General features: G+C 37.7%; 1 protein-coding gene across 2 annotated transcripts; it reads right to left on the bottom strand.

The window, feature by feature from the left end:
* Nucleotides 1–885: 885 nt before the first annotated feature.
* On the bottom strand, nucleotides 886–24088 carry OMA1 (OMA1 zinc metallopeptidase). 2 transcript variants are annotated; one of them, XM_084291447.1, is made up of 9 exons: nucleotides 23950–24088; nucleotides 22784–23315; nucleotides 22105–22333; nucleotides 20803–20976; nucleotides 20600–20707; nucleotides 18779–18907; nucleotides 14772–14846; nucleotides 12844–12993; nucleotides 886–5427 (listed from the first exon to the last, which is right to left on the bottom strand). In XM_084291447.1, exons 2-9 carry the CDS (start codon nucleotides 23293–23295, stop codon nucleotides 5206–5208), a joined length of 1599 nt encoding a protein of 532 aa, XP_084147573.1. In that variant the 5' UTR covers nucleotides 23296–23315; nucleotides 23950–24088; the 3' UTR covers nucleotides 886–5205. The 2 variants fall into 2 exon arrangements, with proteins under 2 accessions (XP_084147573.1, XP_084147574.1); XM_084291448.1 differs by lacking the exon at nucleotides 886–5427 and adding an exon at nucleotides 9929–10002.
* Between the last annotated feature and the right edge of the window lie 771 nt (nucleotides 24089–24859).

The following is a 24859-nucleotide window of genomic DNA, read 5'->3' as shown; positions in this document are numbered from 1 at the left end:
TTCTTTCATCTGTTGTGGCCCTTTCAATTAACCTAAACAGCTGTTTGAAAAGATCTAATAGTCTTTGAGGCTATGAAGAATCTGCAAGGAATCTGCAAGGAAACATGCACAAGAATTCTGGAGCTTCCTATAAATTCAGTATCTTCTGTTACTGATGCACATATCCCTTTGCACCCTTTTTTCACACTGACTTGATGCTGAAATTTTGGTTTTGCCACCAAATGAATTTTCTGCATTGCAGAGAAGTTCAGCGCGGTATGAGTCTAAGAGAAACAGGAGGGCCCCAACCATGGTGTCACTCATGAAGAAGAAAACCCCCACATTTTATCACTTTTATGGAACTCACCTTGAACAACAGTCCTTGTACCTTCCATTAGAAACAAAAGACAGAACGACCCAAAGGCTGCAGCATGTTGCACTTACCACACACACATACTTCCACGAACATCTACAAACCATTAAAAGCTGAAGGAAAAAGTATGCAAGTCTGATCATAAAGCACATGTCACGAGCCAATTTTTTTTTACTTCCATTAGTTAAATCAGAGGTTCGCAGTATCTGTGCCTCCCCTAACTTTCCACAGGAAGGCAGCAACAAAATGCTGCAGATTCCAAATCATTATTACCTCTTTATCCGTTCCCTACAGTTCCAACTGGAATTGCTATTCCAAACTGTGTGAGTTGTGTGCTCTGGAACAGGTGTCTTCAGATGAAGATCTGCGAGATGAATTCCACAACATAAACATGTTTAGTGTGGGTTTGGGGTGCTGTCAGCCAGTAGTGTTTTTAGCAAATGAAAATACAGAAGACAACCATAAAAAAACAACTTTTTTTTTTTCCCAAATGTGTATTTTCACATATATTTTGTTGGTCTCCAATGCAAAGAAAGACTGCACTAAGGACATTATAGAGGTGACGAGGTATATTTAAGGTTTCTATCAACTGTTTCACCAAACGTTGATTTGCTAATTAACCCAGTACTTTCAGAATCACATTTTAAATTGAAATATATTAGTAAGCTGTAACAAAACATTTAGAAACATCATTTTCAGAAGGTGATAGGTATCAACAAATAATAGAAGAGTGCTTGAAAAATGTTTATGCTTAAAATATAATGAATATTGCACATATCCTGTTCAACAGTTACGCTCTACTCAATGTATTATAATTGAGCTCTACTGAATTACTTTTCTAGTGAATAAATACTGTACACGCTGTACTGTGAAGAGACATCATGTAATGTATACTAATTAAGCCATTATATCTGTAGAGAAGATCATATCTGAAATATCAAATTAGCAGGAATTAAACATCTCAAAGGATTAATGAAATGTTATGGAGCCATTCACTTCCAGGTCAACAGGTTCAATTTCAGCCTAGTTTAATAGTTATAATGAATTTATGTGCTGGAGATAACAATTCTCTGCATCCGTTCATAAATCAGGGTAAGAACCTGCACCAAGCAGAGCAGCCTTTACTCTCACAGCCAGGATGAGGTAGCCAGAACCATTATGCTTGGCCTGCATGTGGCATGGGGCCTTGGGCTCCGGGAGACCAAGTAACGTAGTTGGTGGGTGCAAAACAAGGAGGCAGCAAGGAGGGACACCAGACACACTCTGTCAGTTATCTTTACTTGGCCAAGAATTGCCACCCCCAGCAATAAAGCTGGGGCAGTTTACGGGCAGAGCGTTCAGCTCCTTCTCTTTTATTTGACCTAAGAGTCCCCTCTGCTTATCCTGGTTCTGATCGCAGCAGCCCATGCTGCTTCTAGCAGAGGCACAGGCAGCACAAGAAAAAGATGGGGGGGAAGAATTATAGCCCACTTTCACAGTAGCTAATAATAGACTATTACACTGGAAATACTTCCTCAATCAGAAGTACTGATACCACCACAATGCTGAAAATAAACTGTGGCAGCCTGCATGATATATGATAAAAGTGTAAAACTTGCAAGGTTGTTGTCTTTCAACAACTACAAACAGAATTCAAGAACAAAGAGCATCTAACAGATGTTTACTTTTCTTTCCTGGCACTTGTGTATTTCAAATAATTTTATTTTTTTCTTAAAAAGGCAAATATGACAACCCAAAAGTTGTAAGGAGCCATTCCAGGACTGCCTTGTCTGCACATTCCCTTGCTTGTCATCTCTCTCAATGCTCCAACAACAGTAAATGCATTAAGATCTTTAGCACAATTTGTACTATATACTTAAACTTTGTAGGGCAAGCTAGTGAAGCAGAGCATGCAGTACTGGCAGTAGAAATGCAGACGCATTTTTAGTGATCCATCTACCCTTTTGTCACTTTAGCCACTAATCTCCCTCTTGTATGGTATGCGTCTTTCAAGTACTGAACTCCTTCAAACACACTTCTAGATCTATTTTTCCTGTACCATACTAAGTCACCCAACTGCGATGCAAAGCTTCTACGGATCATCCAGTGCTTGCAATCACCATTATTTTACTAAGGTATATATTTTTAAATTACTTTCATTATAATTTAAAATCATTATATGCTCTCCAATTTTAAAAGTGCAATTTTCACCATGGCTTCTCAAACCAGTGGAAAGCACCATCTGTACTTGTTAATTTTTATCTGTTCAAGCAAGAAAAAAGAAAATAAATAATATATGCAGATGCAATGTATAGTTAAGTAAGAGTTTAAGGAAAATGTACCTACTGAGATGCAGATGAGCACAAGGCATTCTTGTACTGGGCAGTCAAAAGAAGAAGAAAGAAACCCCTCCTAAAGCACTTGAGAAAAATGTTAGGAATAATTCAATATGTAAAGTAAGAAATGAAATTTTCAGCATCCCATTTTGAACATTAAAAACTCTAGTGCTTTAATGTAGAGGGCTAATTCTGTGCTGTGTGTGTACGTGTGTGTGTTTGCATGTGCACCTGTGTATGTTCAGCTAGACAGAAGATACCTTTCATTACATCAGTATTGTTGGGAAAAGCACAACAGCCCTTTGTCGGTCTAATATAAGCCGATACTTCTCCCTCAAAACCTTGCCTTTCTCATCACCACCATCATGGCTACAGACTATTTACGTACAAATTAAAGAAAAAAAACATCTCCCTTGGTGAGCTTTACAATTGCATCTCCAACATTCCAGTGCAATACTTAATCCACTTAGAACAGGCAGTAGAATTAAGAAACTTGTGTATTGTCACACTTCATCCTGAATGCTATAAAAACTCTTCTCTGTTCTCCTCAGTCCTAACAGACACAAACATCAAGTCGCATGTCATGCAGGAGCCCTGGGTAACGAAACAAGCTTTGACACTGGAGCGAGAAAGAGGCAGCAGCACTGGGGTCGTGGTGTTGCTGGATAAACTATAAGGTCCACAGGGAAATCTAAGTGGTGTATTTTGCTGTTTACCTTCAGGTGACAATGTCCAAGTGCTTTAACACATCACTGAATGTCTGGTACAAAAACTCCTGTCACTAAGAATAAAAATGGATGGATGAATAATGGCCAGGCTGGACCTTCTGCATCTTGCCAGTAGGACTGGGCAAAGATTTAAAAACAGCTTGTAAGTAATATGCTGCCAATCTAGACCTATATAATCAGGCCTAGAATCATCAGTGTTCAACGTTACAGACACATCGACTTACCTCTGAACAGAAGTAAGTTAGGTAGTTGCTGGCATTTCTCTAAGGACCCCCAATTCATTGGCTGAAGTCAGTAAAGAAATTACTTGTTTCACAACCTTTTTATCCAACTACGTTCACAGACAGCGATGAATAGGTTGTTTTTTCCTTCTTGAAAAACTTGCATTCTGATTAAATTGAATAAATATGATAATCTGTCCTCCACCACGAATAAAAAAGAATGTTTCAAAATACAACACACTGTAAAATGTTTTGAATGTCCCCTCCACGTAAAACCCCACCACATGTGAAACAAAATTTTGTTTCAATACAAAAGGAGAAACAACAACAGAACAGCAGATACATCTGAACAGAGAAAAGAAAGGGATTTCCCTTTTTTGTTTTCAATCTTTCTGCCTCTTTCTATGTCTTCCTGTAAGATAACATTCAGTAGTTTCATCAGGTGCAAAGCAACGATAACTCAGACAGTTGCAAATAAAAATTAACATGCTGGCTATACGAGGTATTCCATCAGAGAAGGCAGAGCTTTACCTTTCTTGTGCGTATTGGTCTCCACAGCAAGAAAGGTGTGGCTTCAGGAAAGGCTGCAGGGTTTTCTTCTTCTTGGGTAGTTGTTTTTTGGTTGTGAGTTTTGTGCTTTTTTTTTTTTTTCTTACACGCACAGCATTAGATGGTGGTTTCCTGCAGAGTAGTCGCCCTCTTGGATAAGGTACAACTGCTAAAGCTGTGCAGTCAAGAAATTGTATTTGTCTACTACCCAATGTACTTCCACATCAGCAATCACTTCTATCCAGACTGATCTATCCAGATCAAGTATCTCTAAAGTAATACTGGCCTCTGATAAGGCACCCTCATAATTTAAAACACACTTATCCTTGTAAAGCATTCTAGGGCTAAAAATTGTGGTTCTTATAAAATGTTTTTTAGAAGAAAGCCTTCCTTGAAAATAATTTAACTTATTTTTTTTTTAATTGAACTTTGTGCAACCCTTTCAGGTTGCTTTGAAGAAAAATGTTGAATTAATCCATACCCTCAAATGCCTTAGAAAGGAGAAAAATCCCAGCAGTAAATCCACCTAATTAAGTGGGGGTGTATCTAGCCCATGGGCTATTACTGCATCTCAGCTTAATATTTTTAAACATTCTATATGTGGAACAGGCGGTAAGCTCTCATCATTATTTCTCAAATGAAGCTGAACAGATCTAACCCAAATTACAGCAAGATAAACCAGACAAGTTAAGTGATGAAAATTGTACCTTTTCCTCTGCTTTAGGGACGCTTCTGGCTCATCTGTCCTCTGATCAAGGTGAGCCTGATAAAGCTGAAAATTACACTGTGTGACTGGATTGTACGAGATTATCTTTCCCCTGAGAAGTCATTTATTTTAGTAACCCTTGATGAATAAGAAACTTTCCGCTCCAACATGATGATCTTCTTGTGTGGGCACAATTCCTTATTGCTTTGAGTGAGAGATCACATAAAAGAAACACAGAATAGGCGGCTAGATCTTCTTTATGTTTCAAAGACAAATGTGCCCTAAAAGACAGACCCTCAGAGACCACGAGTTTCATAAAATGGAATAATTATCGTCATTGGTTTGTAGGTTTGACTGCAAAAGTTACTGGCATGTCTTCCACTTTTTGAGTGTGAGGAAAATCCAGTTTTGGTTTTGAGAGAGGTTGCTCTGTAGAATTTTGAGTTTCTTGAACTTTAGACGATTCCAGGAGATGTTGCATGTTAAGTTTGAAAATAAGGCGAGGATCAGGTCCAGAAAGAGATGGACAATTGCAGCGCTCTCTTATTTTAAGAGCCTGTGAATACATAGGAAAACAAATCAAGCTCATTTAAACAAGATTAAAAAAAGGTTTCAGACAGTGATTTGGCTTTCCAGTAAGGTCTGCATTTGCATATAAAGCTTAATGAGTATAAAATTGAGTCAGGATTGTTACTGAAAATCTTTTCAACAGAAACCAAGATTTCCTGAGAAGAAACACATCTTTTAATATGGTAAAACAATGGAAAGAAAATGAAGAATGAAAAATGTTATCTTGCAGGCAGTCTCCCAAAGAATGGATAATCTAAAAGGTACCTCTTAAATAAGTATGAAGTTCTCAAACTCTTTCATGTGCTATTTGTGCACATCAGTAACTTTTACCTTCTAATTTACATTCATATGTAAATTAAAATGACTGCATACTTCATCAGCTATGTTTCATTATTGAAGTAATTATATATACAGGCATCTGGCTGGGAAAAAAAAGGAGGGAAAAATCTTCAGTAATGTAACAGACATTTAACTGTTTGGCAGAGAAATCCAGATGGTTTATCGGTATAGTTAAGGTCCAGTTACACAAGTGATCTCATCTTCAAGAAACATTTGAATACACAGCTTCCAAGTGTTCTCAGAAAACAGATGTCTTTAGAATGCAAGAATCTATCTGGATTAATAGATTGGCACTAGGAGACAAACTTTAATTAATCCTGCTTACAAAATAACAGAAGTGTCAGAGCTTCCATTTTACAGATTAGAAAGCAGAGGCACAAAGGAGTCAAAGGATTTCATAGAGAAGCAAAATCCATTAGTACAGACACATTTCCTCCAGCTTTGTGTTCTGTCCAATGGATCATTCTGCCTTGGAGGTAATGACACTGGATGAATCTTCTCAAAGGCATTGTGGAGCATTGGTATAAAACAGGATAAAGTCAGCTGTTCTAAAGGATGCTTAACTTGTGTTCATTTTAATGAAGCCAAACGTACTTTACCTAGTCCATTCAAACAGGCAGTTTATGTTAAAGATGGCAATGGGTAGCACACAAACCAGTTTGACGCAGTACTTTCCAACTGGTTTTACACCGGCCTACCAGTATCCGTGGATTCTCCTAGAACACTCATACAGCCTTACCAAGTAAAGCAAGCTTCTATCTATTACACAGAAAATTTGATGTCGAATTTTAGAGGGTTCTACATTTCCAATGAGTGCTATTTTTTCAAGATTTTCAAATAAAATAAGTCAAAAATTAGCTTGATATTTAGCACTCATCAATGGCCACAGTGATAGTTGCTTTTATGCAAGGTTCACTGTATCTTAGCCTCAATCTAGTGACAGAGTAACATCCAGCTTTATTTTTAATATTTTCATGGGAAAATAAGTTCACGTGTAGAGTTCATTCCATTTTCTTTATAACCATATATTCTAGAAAAGTAATGACCACATCTGTCCTGAGTTGTGGCCAGGTGCCTCCTGCCAGTTCTAGGGACAGCTATGAGAAAGTGTGTCCGTTGATTCATTCTGCATGGATTACAGAGGAGGAAGAAAGTAAGAGGTTTTTATAGCAGTTCCACAGATGCACTGAAAAACAGAGTGGGAAATTTTAGTCTGCTTTATATGCACTTGATTTGGTTGAAATACCAAATCAAATATTCCAGTACACCTGTGTATAAGTATTTACCCATCATTCTGAAACAATTTGGTACTCTTTCACAGGAGACACTGGGAACAGCTTACTACAGGAGATTGTAAAATAGAAAAGCTGAGCTTCTTAAATAATTTCTTTGTATGAGGAGGTACCAAAATATTTCTCCCAAACTTTAGTACAGTGAACTAATAAGAGTTTCATGTAAATGGCTATAAACAAAGAGAATTTAAAGGCAACAACTGGTTTTGGAAAAAGAAAAAATGCATTCTAGGAATGTAGGAAGAGTTTACCCAGCTGTTTCTTGTTTAAGTGCAACATTTAAGTTACTGCATATGCAAGTCTGGATTAGGCACGCAAATATTCCTCTTGTCAAACTTTTAAAGAACATGAATAAAGCTCTCAGTATTTGTTTTTCTACAAGGTGATAGTCCATGTAGTCATCAAGTATAACCATACCACTGAACACTTCTGCCTCAGTGATCAATTAAATTCCAAAGTGATGTTTTTGACAAACCAAGAGTTTTCTCTTGTTCTCTTACAGAACAAACTGCTGCAAGACTACATTAGCGTCAGGCAGCATTATTCAAGGCAATGGAAATATAAAGATTTAGACTGTATCCTGGAAAGGGCAACATAATCCTCTTTTAAACTAATTTAGCAATTTTAAATCTCACGGGGGGGCTTGCTATATGGCGCCTGGCTTATTTCCATGGTTTCACTTATCTAAAATACTGAAGTCACAACAGCAAAGGTCCAAAACAATACTTCAGAGTTAACACTTTCACCCTGTGGGTGTCTTTGTTTTCTTGCTACACATAAAGCTGTTGAAGAGAGAAGGAAGCATCTATTCAACACCATCAACCCACATGCCATTAAAGAGACTGCAGTTATGAGAATGCAAAGCTGTGTTGATGTATAGTCTCACTGTTAAATACATCTAAGACTAAACATTCTTAATAGAGGTAGGCTTTGCATATACGTATGTTTGTGCCAGCTGTGAAATATTCAACCTTATTCAGGTGTTCTTTCCCTGTCTCTGTTAACTACTGCACTTCTCTTTTGTGCTACCAATGCTGTAGCATCATTACTGTGCCAATAACTGGCTGAAGAGCTTATAGTATATTTTTCCTGAGAGATAAGACAGCCAACCATGGTCAGCCACACTGTACTTTCAAGATCACCAGCAACTTCAAATCTGATAATTTAATATTGCTCAAGTAAATTGATTTCTGTCAGTTTGGGTAAAAGGACAAGTAAAAGCATTCTTAATGAAGCAAATGCATATCAATTTCAAAAAGAAGATGTTTCATCATCTGTATACTGAAGAATGTTCTAAATAAAGACAACGGACAGAACCGAGACAAGGTTAACTAGCTGGAGTGAGTACACAGAGGCACCTGGAAATTAAAAGCACCATAATGCTATTCTTTTCAGATTAACTTTAAGAAATATTGCTGTTCAGAATACAGACCACCTAAATGCTTACTGGCTCAGAAGACATCAAATAAATATCAAAATTACTGCTTGTAAGTAGCAAAGGTGAAGCTGTTTTTCTTATCAATATAATTGCAGTCATCTCCTGCAACGTACTGAGAGGGAGGAAGGCGTAAGAACTAGGGAGGCCTGTCTCACCCTGATGCTTTCAAATAAAAGCTAACAGCAAGACAAATGAAGGAGAAAAAAAAGTATTTTTTCTCTCTCAGCGCTCATCTTTCACCACTGTCACAGGTAAGCAGGCTAACTGCATCTCAACCCCTTATAATCTTTTGGAGCCAATCCTACCTCTCAGGATAAAAGTCACCCTCTTAAGTCCACAAACAAGGCCAAGGGTTAAAATTCTCTTTGTATAAACTGTAATTACCTCAGCAGAGCTGAATTCTGGTCTGGCCTTGCAACTCTGACAAAAACTACAGAATAGCACAAGCATGCAGCAAAATAAATAAATAAATCAGGAAAGCTGAGCTGCAAACTGAATTACAATTAGCAGGCATAGAAGGCAACAACGGGTTCTGCAAATGAAGTAGCAGTACAAAGATGATTAGTAGTGGATAGATTTGTTACTTGATAGAGAAAAAAAGCAACTGATATATAACGCTAACACTTCACATCTTTCAGTGATTCTGTGGGCACAGAAAAGGAAAATTGTGACAAAATATTTAAATTTATGGAGAAGATAGAAACATAGGTCAGTATTTTTTTGTTATTTTCCTACAAATACTTACACTGATAGGACTTGTACTAATATGCTCTAGTACTAGAACTATCTCAGGTAATCTTCACATCATTAGCAAAGGGCAAATATACTATCCCCTTTTTGAAAAGCAAGAGAAAAAAAAAAAAAAAAGGAAGCAAAATAAACGTATCTTCAATACCCCAACAGACACCTGAAAGAGGAATAAAGCAAATAACTACCCAAGCAATACAAAAAACGATAAACAGCCAACATGGACTTGACAAGTACAAATCTTGCCAAAATACATTGATTTACTTTTTTAAATATTTTTTTTTGACAGTTAATTAGCCTAGCAGGCAAAAGAGATGCAATAGAAATGACATGTCCCAACTTAGTAACTGACTCTGGAAATGATTTCAGTATGGTATTTCCACAAGGAAGTGTTGGAAACAGGTGTTAGAGTAAATCAAAAATGGGATCTGAGTGAACAACATGATGCCAAAAAAGCAAATGTCATGTCAAGATGAATTTTTGTGTCACAGGCAAAGGCTCGGTAGATAACCTTCTGCTTTATTCAGTCTTGCTGAGGCTTCAAGCTGATGTACAGTGTTCAGTTTGGAAAACTTACAAGGAAAAAGGTAGACAAGCTGTAGTGAGTCAGAGAACATTAAACGAAAAGGTTCAGAGATGAACCAGCAGATCCTTCAGCTGCTCTCTGGCTCTATAATTCCATGGTTTTCCTCTCCACAACAATGATAAGCTACTGTGCTACAAAATCATTTTAAGATTTCTTTTTCTGAAAAAAACAAAATGTGTAGGGCCTTTGAGTATTTCAGCACCTTCCATGTAGGAATTCTAGGAAATTACAGTCTCCCATTTAACAGGGTTATCATTTGGCTGGCATATTCTGTTCTCCTCATGTACAATCCAAATTGTTCCAGGCAGAGGGGGAAATCCTTTAAAAACATAACAAATCTTTTTCATTTTCTCTATTTCCTTTCCAGGAGTGCGCTACTTTGCAACTGTTTATAGTTCTCTATTTATTAATTCCTCAGTTTAGCTGTAGCTTGCAACTTGTTCAGAAATGCAGATGCAAGATCTTTAAAACTCATTTGATTGCTCCCTGTCTTTTAATTATGTGAAAAGAGAATCCTTGTGATATTGCTGCTTTAATTTACATTTCCTGAGACTGTTAAGTTGCCTCATTGAGACAAGCTATTTCATTACCTGAACAAAAATTTTTCATTTTATATCATCAGAGTTTATTGTGAGCTTGATCAGAAGTCTGTGAAGAAACATCTTCACATCCTGAGAAGACCAAAAACTTGTCACATTTTTCCTAGCTATGCTAGCTGGACTAATAATAGGTATTATCTTGTCCTAAAAAACATCACAGCTTCAAAACCACCAGTAAACACAACATTTATATCTGTATCTTTAATACAAACTGGTCTATTTAGAGAAAGGGCAATTTCAAAACCAAGTACAAATGCAAAAGCCAGCAGATTTTTTTTCTTTAGGATTCCAGCCTTTGTTCCTTATGATGGATTTGATGCTGAATCTAAGTAGTAGTTTCTTCATAGAGAGATAAAAAGGCTCTTTTAGCTATCTAGCTTCTCTTGGGCTCTGAACATCTAATGGCCATAAATATATGGTAAACATACGGTTCTAAAATGCTTTAAGTATGTGAGTGGTGACATAAAAAGTTGCTGACATTGAACAGCAAAGCCCTGGGATTCCCTTCAAACGCCTGAAATTCAGATTCAAGGAGGCAACTCTCAGTCAAAGGAGAGTAAACACTTCAGACAAGAAGCCTCCAACAACACTTCTACATAACTTCTTTAATTTTTATTCCATTTTTTCCAGTATCAGCCTCACTTATCTGTCAATCTTTGTTAAAAAGAAGCCTTCAGCCCCTGCTTTCTAAACCTACTCCAAAAAATTTGCAAGGTAGAAGGCAAATGAAAACATCTCAGTCTCTATCATACTTTGGAAGAAAGTTTCCTAGCCTCCACAGCTCTTGTAAGTGAGAGCAGTGATAAAAAGATGAGAGGTTACTCCACCTGCTAAACCACAAGAGATAAGACAAAAATAATACTATGTCTGCTACAACTATACAGTTGCTAATTTATTTAACTTATTTGCTCAGTCTTGGAGTAAAAAACAAGAAGGTATTTATTTCTATGTTATAAGCCAGTCAACAATTGTATCAAAAAGAAAAGATTGAACAAAGTGTTCAGAATCCAACTAAAACAGAGGCTCCAGGAGTGTGTATCATTTTCTATTCAGCTGCTCTGAAAATATTACTCATCAGAATATTCTCACAGCCTGTTTTTGCAAAGTACAGAATTTGTGTGTATTAATTTAAAATATTCAGTCTAGCCGTTCTCCAATCTCCTACCCCTTATCTCTGTTTTGATTTATGCTCTCACTTAGAATATTTACTGCATTCATTCTCAAAGGATTCGTGAAAATCCTCCTCTTTTCCTCCTTTAAAATCAGTAAACACCTCAACATTTTAGCACTCTCTCTGCCAATAAATCTTCAACTGTCTTTGCAGCTTAGAACTGAGAAAGATGGTAAGTGACTGGGAATGTAACGGGGAAAAAAAAAAACAGGAAGAAGAAATTGCCAGTTTGTTATAAGAAAGGAAATTTGCTTTACCTTGCTTGCAAAACTATGCTGTTGTGAAGTGCTCTAACAAACAACAACTTAAAAAGAAATCTAATAAAAAAGTAGGCAAAAAAATCACGTTATTTTAATGTAGTAAAGAAAAAAAATCTGCTTAAAGAAACAGTAAACTAAGACTACTAAACTTGGAACAGTTCTCAAATAAGAGAACTAACACTTGGTTAACAGCAGAAATTTTTGCTTAATCCACCAGTAAATAACACACCCAATTAAAAGAATCCCCAGGTAGCTATCTATATGGCATTCTTCTGAGGGGCAATCCAAAAGAAATAACAGAACAGACTGCAGATAGATGGGCAATCACATGAATTATCTCAATTTCCTTAGAGTGGGGTAAAATGTTCTCCCTAATGTGATGGAACAAATAGAGAGATTTGAAGGAAAAAAGCAGGCTGCAAAATCTACAGAGAGCTATCGTAACTAGGGCTATTCAGAAATCTACTGGGGATCTGACATTCTTCTGAGGCATCGTTATACAAGGTGTGTTCAATTCCACAGCAGTGGGAGAGACAGGATAGTAGGGAGCATTCTCTAGTTGACAGTCTTGGGCTAGTTACTAAAGCAATGAAAGGGAAGACAGTTTAGAGACAGTTTAAGGATGCAACTTAAAATCTGGCTTTCAGAACGGCATAAAAGGGACAAGATAGTGACACAGGTCTCATTCATTCACATCTATACTTGAAATGCCTTTAAAAAGCAGAAGTATTACAATCTGATTGGAAAACAGGAAACAAGCCACTGGAATTAACTGCATTTTACCTGTGCTAGCCTAATGTTTCCTTTTTAATAGAATTATCAGGAAGGCTGAGAGTCTTATGACAGAAAATTTCTGTATGGGTAAAGGGAAAGGTAAGCATGATGCAACAACAGCTGCCCATGGATTAATGCCAAACTAATTCAGGCAACCTTCCTCAGAGAAAAAGCTACAATTCCTTCAACTGCTCACCTCTGGAATAAGGCGGTCCAAGTGCTCAGCTCTGTTCTCATGTGAAGGGTGTGTGGAGAGCCACTCTGGTAACTTGGGCTGCCCTTGAATGGCTTCTGCTAATTCCATTTGCTGCCAAAATACACTGCTTGCTCTTACATCCACACAAGCCTGAAAGCAGAAAAGAATTGTATTCACCACTGCTTTTAAGGTAATATGATACACATTCTAATTCCACTGATCTTTAACAAAAAAACTACACCTGAATTAGGTAATTCAGGAGAAGGAATAATAGGATTCACAATTTCTGCCATGTGCTTGTTCTTTTAAAAAAAAAAAAAAAAAAAAAAAAAAAACGCTCAGCTGTTTGTTCCATGTTGTATTTGCTAGACACAATATAGCATAAGGACAAGTTAATCATCTCCACAGATTTAAGTAAATTTAAAGGTAAGAGTCAAAAATAAGAAGTGATAATAATTCACACTTAAACATATCTGAAAACAAGCTGCAAAGGCTTCTCTGCATGTGATTACACTGCCTTTTAAAAGGGTGATTTTTTTTTGTAATCCACAACAGGTAAAAGTAATTATTGCAGAGAACTATGACTCTCCTATCTCTCTCTGTAGAAGTACCAATTTAACTATAGAAAGCTGTGGAACATTAAGAATGGCACTTGTGTATCACCCACAATCTCCTTTATACTTTAAGTAGAAGGAAAAAAGAACAAGATTTCTTACATTGGTTTTCATTTCTTTAAGAGAAAAAGATGAGCGCTCATAGGGGAAGACTCCCCTCCCCAGAACTGTATTAGTGGTGCTTTGTCCTTCAAATTTTATTTCTTGAAGGTATTATTACAAAATTATATCTGCACAAGCAGAGAAATGCTGAGAAGGCACTTTGCTTGTTTCTCTCTGATTTGCCCCTACAACTTCATTGCTATTACAAAGCACTGAGTTACCCACACAGCAATTATGTTTTTCCATGGATTGCATTAGTCCTCTAGATGACTTTAAACTATAAATGCAGTTTCAGTCCCAGAACTAAAGTTCATTTTAAAAAGTCTGCATTGAAGAAATATTAATAGGTAATAAGAAAACGGAAATTCTCCTTATGAAATATTAACGCTAGATGGTGCTGCTCTCATACATATCTAACACTTAAGAATTATTTATTTCTATTGCACCTAGCTAGAACTGATTGCTATTTAATTTTGATGAATTTAGAATGAAAACTCGCAGGAACAAAAAAAAAAAAGGTGACTCTAAAATGAATTATGGAAAAAGCTTTGAGTAGTTTCTCACCAAATTTTTGTCTTACTTTAGCAAAGATAGCTTACTTTCACAACTATACTTAAAATAAATTTTAAATACCAGAAGTGTTGATATACTTCATAATTATAAGAAATCACATAAAATACAATCATAAAATCAGAGTTCTTAATTTTTACTGTATTGTTATGAAAATGAACGCTATATATAAGATTATTTCAAATGCATGAAAACATAGTAAAACATTCCTCAAAAATTCTTGCAATAGTGGAAGCTAAGTGAAAGATAGAAACTCATAGTACAATTTATATCTCAAGATACAATTTAATACATTCTACATATGAAAGATCACTATTTGGCTTCCTTCTCTTTGTAAAGACATAGCTATTTATTCTAGTAATAATAAATTATATAAGAAGTATACTGTGTCATTGATAACACACAATTTTACAAATTCCAATTTGTTACATAGAATTTACCTAGAAGGACTTTGGATTTCCTCATAAACAGTTTTTTGTTTGTTTGGTTTTTTTACCCACTACTTCATTAATCTGCATTTCTTAAAAAAGGAAAAAAGCAACCACAATTTACTTCTGCATGAAGCACGAAACTCCCTCTGGTTACAATGGAAAGTGAAAAGTGTCTGTCTGGTTGCTAATAAAACAAACCAGCTGTAGTTACCTTTGCTGCAAACTGAAGTCCCACTTTGTCAGCTTCAGCCTCCAACGTTCTGCTGTACGGTCTATCAAACATAAACTGCAAAAAAAAAGCACAGAGCTCTACTCCATGCTTTAAATAAAGCATTTTTCTAGCCTCCTCAGAACAAATGGCGTTTATATATCATGTTTACATTGCACGCAATCAGTATTAATTTGTCTTAATATAATCTTTAATTACATTATATATAATTCATGGATCCCGTATTCAGTTGAAATTCATTCAAATTATACATATTTTCATGGCCCCTCTAATCAGCCAGCATCATCACGTTTTGCAGTGGCCAAAGGGTCAACATCAACTTTAAATTAATTGATTTAAAACATTATAAGCAGAAATATATTACTGGTCAGGGTTGTACGGAAGATTCAGAGTCAGAAGAAACAAGCTGGTTATGAACAAAATGGAATTTTCTCATTTTGATTCTATTAGCATTAAGATTTTAGCTGTAGCAACAGTATGTAAAAAAAAAAAAAAAAAAAGAAAGAAAGAAAGAAAAGTCCAGTGGCTTATATGATTACCTTCTTTAAACCCAGCACAATCTACTTTGTATGGTAAGCAGCCCACAGTACGGAATGCCACCATAAACATTTTAATGGAAAAAAAATCCCTTATTTGCCATGATTATTATCCCTCACCACAAGGTGCAGATTGCCCTTGAGAAATCAGACTGGAAGACATAAATATGACCAAATACTCTCCCTTTTGTCTATGTTCTGACAATTTATTAACAGGCATTAAGAGACAGCGGTAGCTTTGTCAAACTGTTATTTATTCATACAACCCAGGATGTTCTGGCACATATAATTCACGTACAGTTGGGCAGCCTTGCCCTACTATATCAGGTTAGAGTAAAGGCAAATCAGGACTTGTTAAAACAGCCTGCTCCTGCCGAGATAAGCAACGTGTCAAAGCATCCTGATCTCAGCATAGATTAGGAAATACAAACAGAAGAATGGGGATGTGCAAGGTTAGTGAAGAAGAAAAAGGTTTCATCAGCTCTTTATTTGGTCAAAGAAGCAGATCTTCCTTATGTGTTCCGGACAAAAAGAAGTAAAAAACAGTTAGAAATGAAGAGCACCAAAGAAACGGTCCAACACTTTGAGTACATAAAGGTATCAGTAACTTTTTGTTTCTTTCTAAAGTAGTGAATGTGCTTTTTTTTTATTATTATTATTTACTAGGTGAAAAATAAACTTAGAACCAATCAGAGCTTGCCCTCTGCAGTTTTATCCAAGCCAAATACATGGACATAAAATATCAAAAAAGTAAGCACTGAAGACAGTAAGCATTGAAAGAACAACAACTGAAAAGTAAGCAGTGAAGCTCTTCACTTCTGTACAGATCTTGCACATTGCAATTACAAACGTGTTTCTAAAATCCTCTGAAGATAAAGTCATTGTTTGAAGTGCAATATGCGTTTTTAATTGCCCCGAAAAGTGCTCCAAGTCTACTGGAGGCAAAGACACCCCCAGCTGGTCTGTCACATATTCCTGAGGCACCATTTCTCAGTTAGTTGGATCTAGTTGTTGTTGCTGTTTTAATTATTAAGCACTTTCCAATGAGGAATAGAAACTGGTAATGGATGAGAGGACAACACAAAGCATTAACTGAAACAGATGTTTACACAAGCAGGTTGTTTTATACTTATTCAATTACAGCCACTTTCTGGAAGCTTTACAGCACTTTCAAGTAAGAAGGTAAATTTAAGAGCTAGGAAACTGCTGGTGTGAATGCATGTGTAATTTTAATAGACCATCTCGACAGAGATTTGGGACAGCAAGAAGATGGCCACAAGATCAGCTTTGAAACTCCTACCTCTTCCATAGCTTTGTGCTTACAGTTAAGCAGCAGGGTAATACTACCTCTATCCTAATCTATTATTACCTCTATCCCAAAACTGTACCCAAAATGTGGTTGTATTCTGAAAAATAATTACAACTATTTGTATTGTTAATGCAATCCCTAGTTCAGGACCAGCCTATGCTACAGAAGCAAGGATGCATCAAAGGAAAACATCACCCTCTATCTGCTGCTGTTTGCTTTACTTTTCCTCTGTGCATCAGCTACTAGCAAGTCAGAGACAAGCAGTAACCTAAACAGACTCTGATGCGATACCACACAACAATTCTCATTGAGTGCATAGCATTCCCAGGCTTATGTTCCCATATAAAATAATTTCTGCTCTAACAGCAAAGGCAACATGTTTCAGTTCAGAAATACATGACTAAAGAACAACAACGAATGGATCCTATGAGAAAACTCAAGGCAAGTGAAATCGCTAGCACTGGAGAAAAAGGCAGGGCTGAAACTAACATGTGATAAAGCCTATGAAGAGTCACTAGAAATTACTTACAGTCAACAACAGAAAGCAACCCATGGTCAGTAAAGGAAAAAGTAAAGCACCTGAGGTCATAAAAGAAGAACAAACACTGAAATAGAAGTGAGTACTGCAATGTGGCCTAAGCAACCACTTCATAGCCAGACATTGCCATGATAATAATGGCAAACTGGGATTTTAAAAAATTAAAGAGTAAAACATGGCTATGGAAAAAGAAAATGAAGCATCCTGACAAAATGAGTAGAAAGATTTTTTTCCATGTAAGTACAATAGAAAAATGTGGAATGGAGGAAGCAAACAGACGTTGCACTCACAGGTGAGTAGCAAACAAAAATTCCTATTCAGCATCTTTTGTATATGGAATACATTTTTGATGATATTAATTACTTATTTGTTCAGCATTATATATGGATACATTTAGTTTTATTTAAGGTAAGTCTAACCACTGTTTTAAACCAAGACATTACATACAGCATCTCAGAAACGATAGATCTTTCCTGTAGACCAAGTAGTAGGAGCTTAAAGCCAGATTCCATTTGCAATCCAAAGCCCAACTCCAGCCTACAATGCCAGAACATCAGCTGCAGTAGCCTAGGAGAAAAGATGCTGACAGGGAACTAAATCTTGCTGTCTAAATTATGAGCAGTGTCAGGATTGATTCACACTTTGCTTTTTCCCGAATTCAGCTCTTCAAAATGCTGACTAGCATTCAGCAATGTATTGGTTTCTTAGCTGCTGGTAGAAATATCCAAGCTCATTAGAGGTAATTTATGCTCACAATCCATGCATCTACCCATTAGCATAACTACCAAAACAGATTGGTTATATTTAAATTTCTGAAGAACCAGGTGAAATATCAGATATATCATCAAGGGAAGTCAAAGAAACCAAAGAGCTGCATTCCAGATTCAAGTTTTATGATTTAAAGAAAATTAAAAAAAAAAAAAAAAAAAGAGAAAAAAATGCATAAGTGTCCAGAAGCAGGCAGTAAACTAGACAGCAGGGAAAAAACAGCACCACAATAACCACTGAATTTTACTTTATGGGAAGTACGCTGTCTGTAAAGATTATTTCAGTAAGTTTTATTATAGTAGAGTTTCTACTTTAAAAGAACATTTAGACTCACAACTTCCTTATCTTGAAATCCACAAAAATGTATTTAAAGATACTCTTTCCATATATTTTAGTTTGTTTAGAAACATTTTAGCAACTACTCAAGATAAAAACATGGCATTTTAAAACTTTAAAACGTGAGATACATTTCAAACAGGCAATCATTTAACTTAATTGGCAAGCAAGTACTAAGGGCCCATCCAACTAAATCCAATCATTATTTAAGATCTAAAGTTTTTCAAGATGACAAATGAGAATATATATCAACTAAAGCAGATGTATATTTATAAAAACATATTTCCTTCAAAAACATACTGATATATTTATTTTTGCTTATAATCTCTCCTCTGCTTTTTTCCCCAAACATACTGTTCAGTGGTACTATCTCCCCAAGACTATAAATGTTTTTCCATGAACTCTAGAAGGATTATAAGAAATATTTCAACACGTTTGCAATGAATGTCAGAAACAGATGTATTCAAATAAGTTGTGTGAAGTATTCCATAGTCAGCCTTACCTCCTGCAACTTACTCTGAATCCACTGGCCAACAACCGCCAAACTATCACGAGGACAGATGGCCCAAATCATAGTGAGAAAGATGAGTGATAGGAAATCCAAGAAGTGAACCAGACTGGCTTTCTCTGCCTGGTAACAAAAATGGTTCAGTTTTCATTCATTACCGCCTGTTTTTTTTGTTTTTGAAGAACACAATATACTTTCAGAACACTATAAAATCGCTAATTTTTATTCTATGCAGCCACAGGAACAAGCTCCTGTGCTTGAACCAAAACAAAACAGGAAAAAACAACACTAAACCCCAAACCAGCTGGATACAAGGTTCTTTCAGTATAGAATCCACACCAACTACCTAAATACAGCTGGAACAAACATATTTTGCCTGTCTCCCAATTGGAAAGATTCAAAGCTGATGGCAGTATGCAGATAGAGTTCTTTAGTAAGAAGGCCATGAAACAGTTGGAAGGAAAAACCCATAAAGACCTAGAAGACTGTTGTTTACATTAACTTGAGAGAAGACAGACGTCAGACAGAAACACTAATAGAACAAGGGGAAAGTAAGCAGCTCTACTTTTTTTTCTTTGTCTATTGTGTTCTTTTAATTTCAGAAACTAAAAAAAACCTGAAGAATGAAACTGAAATAATTCTGTTTTTCAGACTTCTATCTGACGCAGAACAAATTGATCTGAGCACTGGGAAGTCAGATCATGCCATACTTCTCCATGCCAGGTGGGTGACAGGTTCCATACAAACAAGGTACGCTGTTTTTATTCTGAAAAACATTTCTAATAAATTTAGCAAGTCTAATTTGGCTTAACTGAACCACAAGCAACTACGATGTGAACATTGTTGCTCATCCAAAATCCTACAAATTGCAGTAAAACTGTTCTGGATTTTCACTGCCTTCAAAACATATTTACCTGTTTCCAGATTATTTTGTAATTTCATCAGGACGTTTATGCTTAAAAGGTCCTTGTTATGTCTTCTCAACTGGTGGATAGGTAATGGATGCATTTTATTTTTAAACTACATGTACAGAGAGAAGACATTTTGTATGCAAAGCAGCACTTTCAAGCAAATCACCTCAATCCAGAACAGTATGAACCCTATTTCTATACCATACTCTTTTTCATAGTTGTACCTTCAAAGCACAACAGAATGATTACATCCATTCTTCAGTGCTTAAATGGCAAAGAACTACCAATTTCAACACATGAAGTACATAAAAAAAAATAAGTTTGTGAAGGCAATCATCTCTAAATGCAGAATCAAGCTCCAGGCATTCTGGAGTTGTGCATTCCAAAACTGTGCCACTAAAATAAAAACACAATGCATTTCAGAATAAGGTATTGAAGTATATCTACTTATGTAGATATAACAAATCTAGGAGTAACAAACTGAGTTGCCGAGTGCCTCCAGTTCTTTAAGTCTACGCTATAGGAGGAGAGACATCTACAGACCAAGTTCTAAATGACTGTTAATAATGAGCCATAATCCATCCGTGCACTTATAAAAAATAAAAAAAACACTGGCAGACACTGTGCTAACACTGACTACTAAAGGAGACTTCTGGCAGTTCTTATATGGAGTTCTATTATTCATGTAGTAATAACTTATTTCTTATAATTTAACTTATAACTTAGAAGTTAAGTTATAAGAATAGAAGAATGAACTGTAGCAGAATACTCTCATTTCAAAGTCAAATTTTCGTTAATTAGAAAGAGTCACAGTGAAATTTTGGTGGGCAGTGACTGAAAAGATCTTGATTATAATTAATTATAATTATTTAAAGAAAGCTGTCTAAAATTCTTAAATACTTACTGCATGTTGCAGCACAGCATGAGCTATTTCATGTCCCAGAATGAAAGACAGCTGATGGATATCAGAAACCGCATTCAGCAACCCAGTGAAAACAAATACTTGACCGTTCTGTGAACAAGATGGGGTGAAAATTAAGTAGAAAGTAAATAAATCAAATGCTCTTTCAATATTACTAATAATTTTTCTATTTGGGTTCAACTTACTGGAAGCACAAAAGCATTTATTCCTGGTTCATCTACCACATGGATAACCCAGTCGAGCGCCGAGACCTGTGGGACATCCTTGTTGCTCTCAGATAAATGTCCAACAACGCTCTTCACAACCTGATAGCGCGCATCTGTCTCAGGCAGCATTTTATTTTTGAATTCCTCCATCCACTGAAAAAAGAATTAATTGATTGCCATGCAGAACAAACACACAGTAAATGATTACTTGGTAAACTAATTTAGAGGCTATGACCAACTTCTTTAAAGCTCATTTTTTTAAAAAACATTTTTTCTTTCATATAGCCTAACCCAATATAGTAGAGTTCATGCTTTCAGACTCACTATGTAAGGATTCATCAACTTAAATGGAAGTAAACTAACCACAGATCAAAAATAAGATAGCATAAACTTGCCTCCTGCAGCCTCATATAGCTGGTATTTTCCTAATATACAGTTAAGCTTGGCATCACAATGTTGCACAGCTTTCTATATCTTTCTGAATTCCCATTTGAATTTATAATTTCTTTATATCTCTGTATTTCTTTTGTACCTTCTAAGTTGGACAAACTTATAGCAAAAATGTAACATAATATGTCCTTGTACTTGCTATGTTCTTTCACATTCTCTATAATTCAGAAATACAGTGACATTTGTATATGGCTGAATATTTCAAGTTCATTTCGAGACATTAGAATAGCAAGTCATAGAACTCAAAGCCACAGAAATCAGAACAATGGGCAATCTAAAAGAAAGCAATTAAAGGAGAAGGAACTGATCAAATGGAAGAAGAAAAAAAAAAAAAAAAAAAAAAAAGGAGAGTTGAGTGTATTCTCAATGGTGGGGAGTAATACCTTACAAATTGACAGCTTACAAAAAAGGACCTTAAACAAGTGCCACGGAATGCTCAAACCAGCAAAGAAAGCGGGACAGATCTAGGTATGTACCTATTATACTTTTTTGCCTCTATCAGACTTTCGTATTTACTGTATTACGTTAACACCTTCAGAAATGTTTGCCACGTACATGTGATGTGTTCTTCAACCATCACACATCCCTGAATGATTTGCTGATAGGAAGGTAACTCTTAAAAAGGATAGGGATAAGACAAGGGGGAAACTTAGGGGGATGCTCTGAAGGGTTCTGAGCACGAAGTACAACAAAGTACTGCATAATTTTCATTCCTGTTAAGAGGTAAAAGGGAATCTGCTTGTCAAGAAGTGTGTGAGAGAACAAAGCTGTAGTCTTTACTTAAGCTATACTTTAAGCTATAGCCTTAAGTACTTTTCTTTAAAATCTTACCATATCATACTCCATCTGTGACAGCTGCCTAAAATGCTCTTTTCCAAACACCAACAGTCGGGCACGCCCGGTGATGGGTGTCTCCTCCAAGTGAGTAAAATAAAACACGACAAACAAAACTCCTAAACCACTGACACCCAGGAGTATCTTCCATTTATTTCTCCTTGCACTTTCCTTAAAAAGTTCCCGTTTATTAGGAGGAAGTGCCTTCCACCAATTTCTTATGCTCCTGTAAAACAAAAACAACTGTCAGCTTAGGACACAGTTAAAAAGGGGGTTGTTAGCATCTGCCATTGCTCTACTATTACATTCTCACCTTGTGAGACTTTAAGAAAGGTTATAATCTACTTGACTCCTACTCACCCTCTCCCTTTCCCTTTCTTCCCTCCCACAGGAAGAGAAGGGGGCACACCCTTAGTGTCTTGGAGCATTCTACCCTCTCTCTACCTGTATAGGCGAGGCTTTGAAGGTGAAAAGACACATGTAACACCTCGGATAATGGAAAACAATTTCTTATTGAGCAAACTGTCAGCCTAGGACCCAGTTCTGCAAAACTTTCAAAAATATTAAAATGAAAAGACTACAAATACACCTATCATTCTCTACAAAGAGTGATGAACATATGCACATCTTTGCACGACAGAGTCTTACTTTGAGAGTAAGCAAGGTAGAATTTTACCTGCCAAGAATGATAGCAAATAGTTTCTGAGCTGGCTTAACAATAATCCAGAAAAGAGGTACAGGTGCAGCTTGAAGTGATGGTGATGTGTGAAAAAAACTGGCGATCTGAATGTTCCAAGCAGAGAAATGACTTGGGCGTAGCCCTGCAGAACTGATTTGGAAGGATGTAACCTTCTCCCCCTGCAACAGAGAAGACTGAAAGCAAAACCTTCCTGAACCGTGAGGTGCATTCTTCCATACTGCTGTTTTTGGGACGTTCAAAAGACACCTCTGTCCTTTACCAAGAAAGTTTCTACAGTAGTCAGTCAGGCTTCCAGTCAAAAAACAGTGTCTATTATTTCCACTCAAATCCAGCCTCCGGCATCTATCTTGTATAGAACTGACTTGAATTTGGCAACGTCCTGTGTAAGGCCCGTAGAACTTATTGTACTTCCCCTGCTTGGTCAAGGAAGCCAAATGAAAGAAAATACAGCTCCTGCCCGGCAACTTCAGACCACAGATGATATTCATAACCTCTTTGGTTGGTTAATCTGAAACAAAGAAAAAAGGTATTAAGGAAGTCACCCAAGGGAAACCTTGAAACGTTACTTCATTTCTTCTGAGCAGGTATCTCCTGTTTCTTTGCCCAGGCAAAAAGAGCCACAGTTACAATGCACCTTGTTGTAGATCTAACATATGACCCTGCCTTCAACTGTAACAAGCCCAGCACCTCACATTTTATTACTGAGAGCAAAAAAGTATCCTTGCTGTTTAATTACAAAGAGACCAGAACGACTGCAGGTGCTCCTCGTGGAAAAAAAATCCCCTTTCCACCCTGGGCTCGTTGCCACAGGTGCCGTTCGCACACCTTGAGGAAAACCGGGATTTAATGAGCATATTGAGCATTTCGCTAACATTTTTCTCCTCAGCACAGAGCTCACCCGGCCTGCAACCACAGCAGCCCCTCAGCGGCTCCCGGCCGGGCAGGCCCCAGCTCCCGGCCCCAGCCCCGATCCCCTCAGTGAGCGGCTCCCCCCCGCCTATCGCGACTATCGCGACATGTGCAGACGTGAGGAGGCGCGGGGGGAAGAGGGAACATGGCACTCTGAGGCGGTCGGGGAGGAGGGGGGGACGTGCTGAGGATCCGCTGCGGGAAACACCTCCTCAGCCGGGCTCCCTACTCACCACCCCAGCAGGCGGAGGAGGAGAAGGAGGAGACGCCGCCAATGCCGGACCGGGGCGGGAGGAAGACGGGAGGAGAGGAGAGGAGACGGGACAGGACATGACAGGACGGGACGGGCTCTGCCCAGCACCGCCCCGCGCCCGTTTCCGTCCCCGTCCCGGTCCCGGTCCCTCAGGCGGTGGCGCCCCTCGCTCCTCCCCCCACCCCTCAAGATCCCGCGGCCGCCATTTTGTGGCGGTGCCGCCGCGCGGCCGGGGCTCTGTGGGGCGGCGGCCATGGCCCAGGGAGCTCCTCAGGGGCTCCTCAGGTGCTCCTCAGACTTTCACCAGCCCTTCTTCCCCTGGCTTTGTCCCCCCCCATGCTGTTTTGAGGCCTGTGTGTGTGGCCCTGCCTGCATCCACTCTCATCTGAGTCCCTGGGTTTGACAGTGTGGCGGTCCCAAGCCTGTCCTTCAGCTTTCTGAGGTCGTGAGGCGTGCCTTGGGCTCATCTCCTGCAGTTTGTGGCAATCTGAAGTGTCAAAGTACTTACTGCTACAGGAGGGCTGCTGACAGGCCTGCGGAGGGGAGCAGTGAGCTCTACAACAGTGGGAAGTGGGGTCTGGCTATGACCCACCACAAGGAAATGTCCAGTTGCGAACACTTTGTAACTTCTGGCCCACCTGTCTAGCTGACAGGAGCACATCTTAAATGATACATCTGGCAAATTATGTGAAAAACAGGTTCTTTGACAAATGAAGGGGTGAAGATGGAATGTGGTTGTTAAGGATTGGCCATCCAGGCTTTCTATGTGTCCTGGGGCTTTGCTAAAGGTCCTCTTACAGGGAAGGGAGGAAGATCTTTATGTTCAGCAGTCACATATAATCACTGAACAAAGTCAGGTATCGTTCGATTTTTGCTGATATCCCCAGTTT

This window comes from Netta rufina (assembly GCF_964035555.1).
Source record: "Netta rufina genome assembly, chromosome: 8".
NCBI lineage: Eukaryota > Metazoa > Chordata > Aves > Anseriformes > Anatidae > Netta > Netta rufina.
This window is presented reverse-complemented; position numbering and strand designations above follow the sequence as displayed.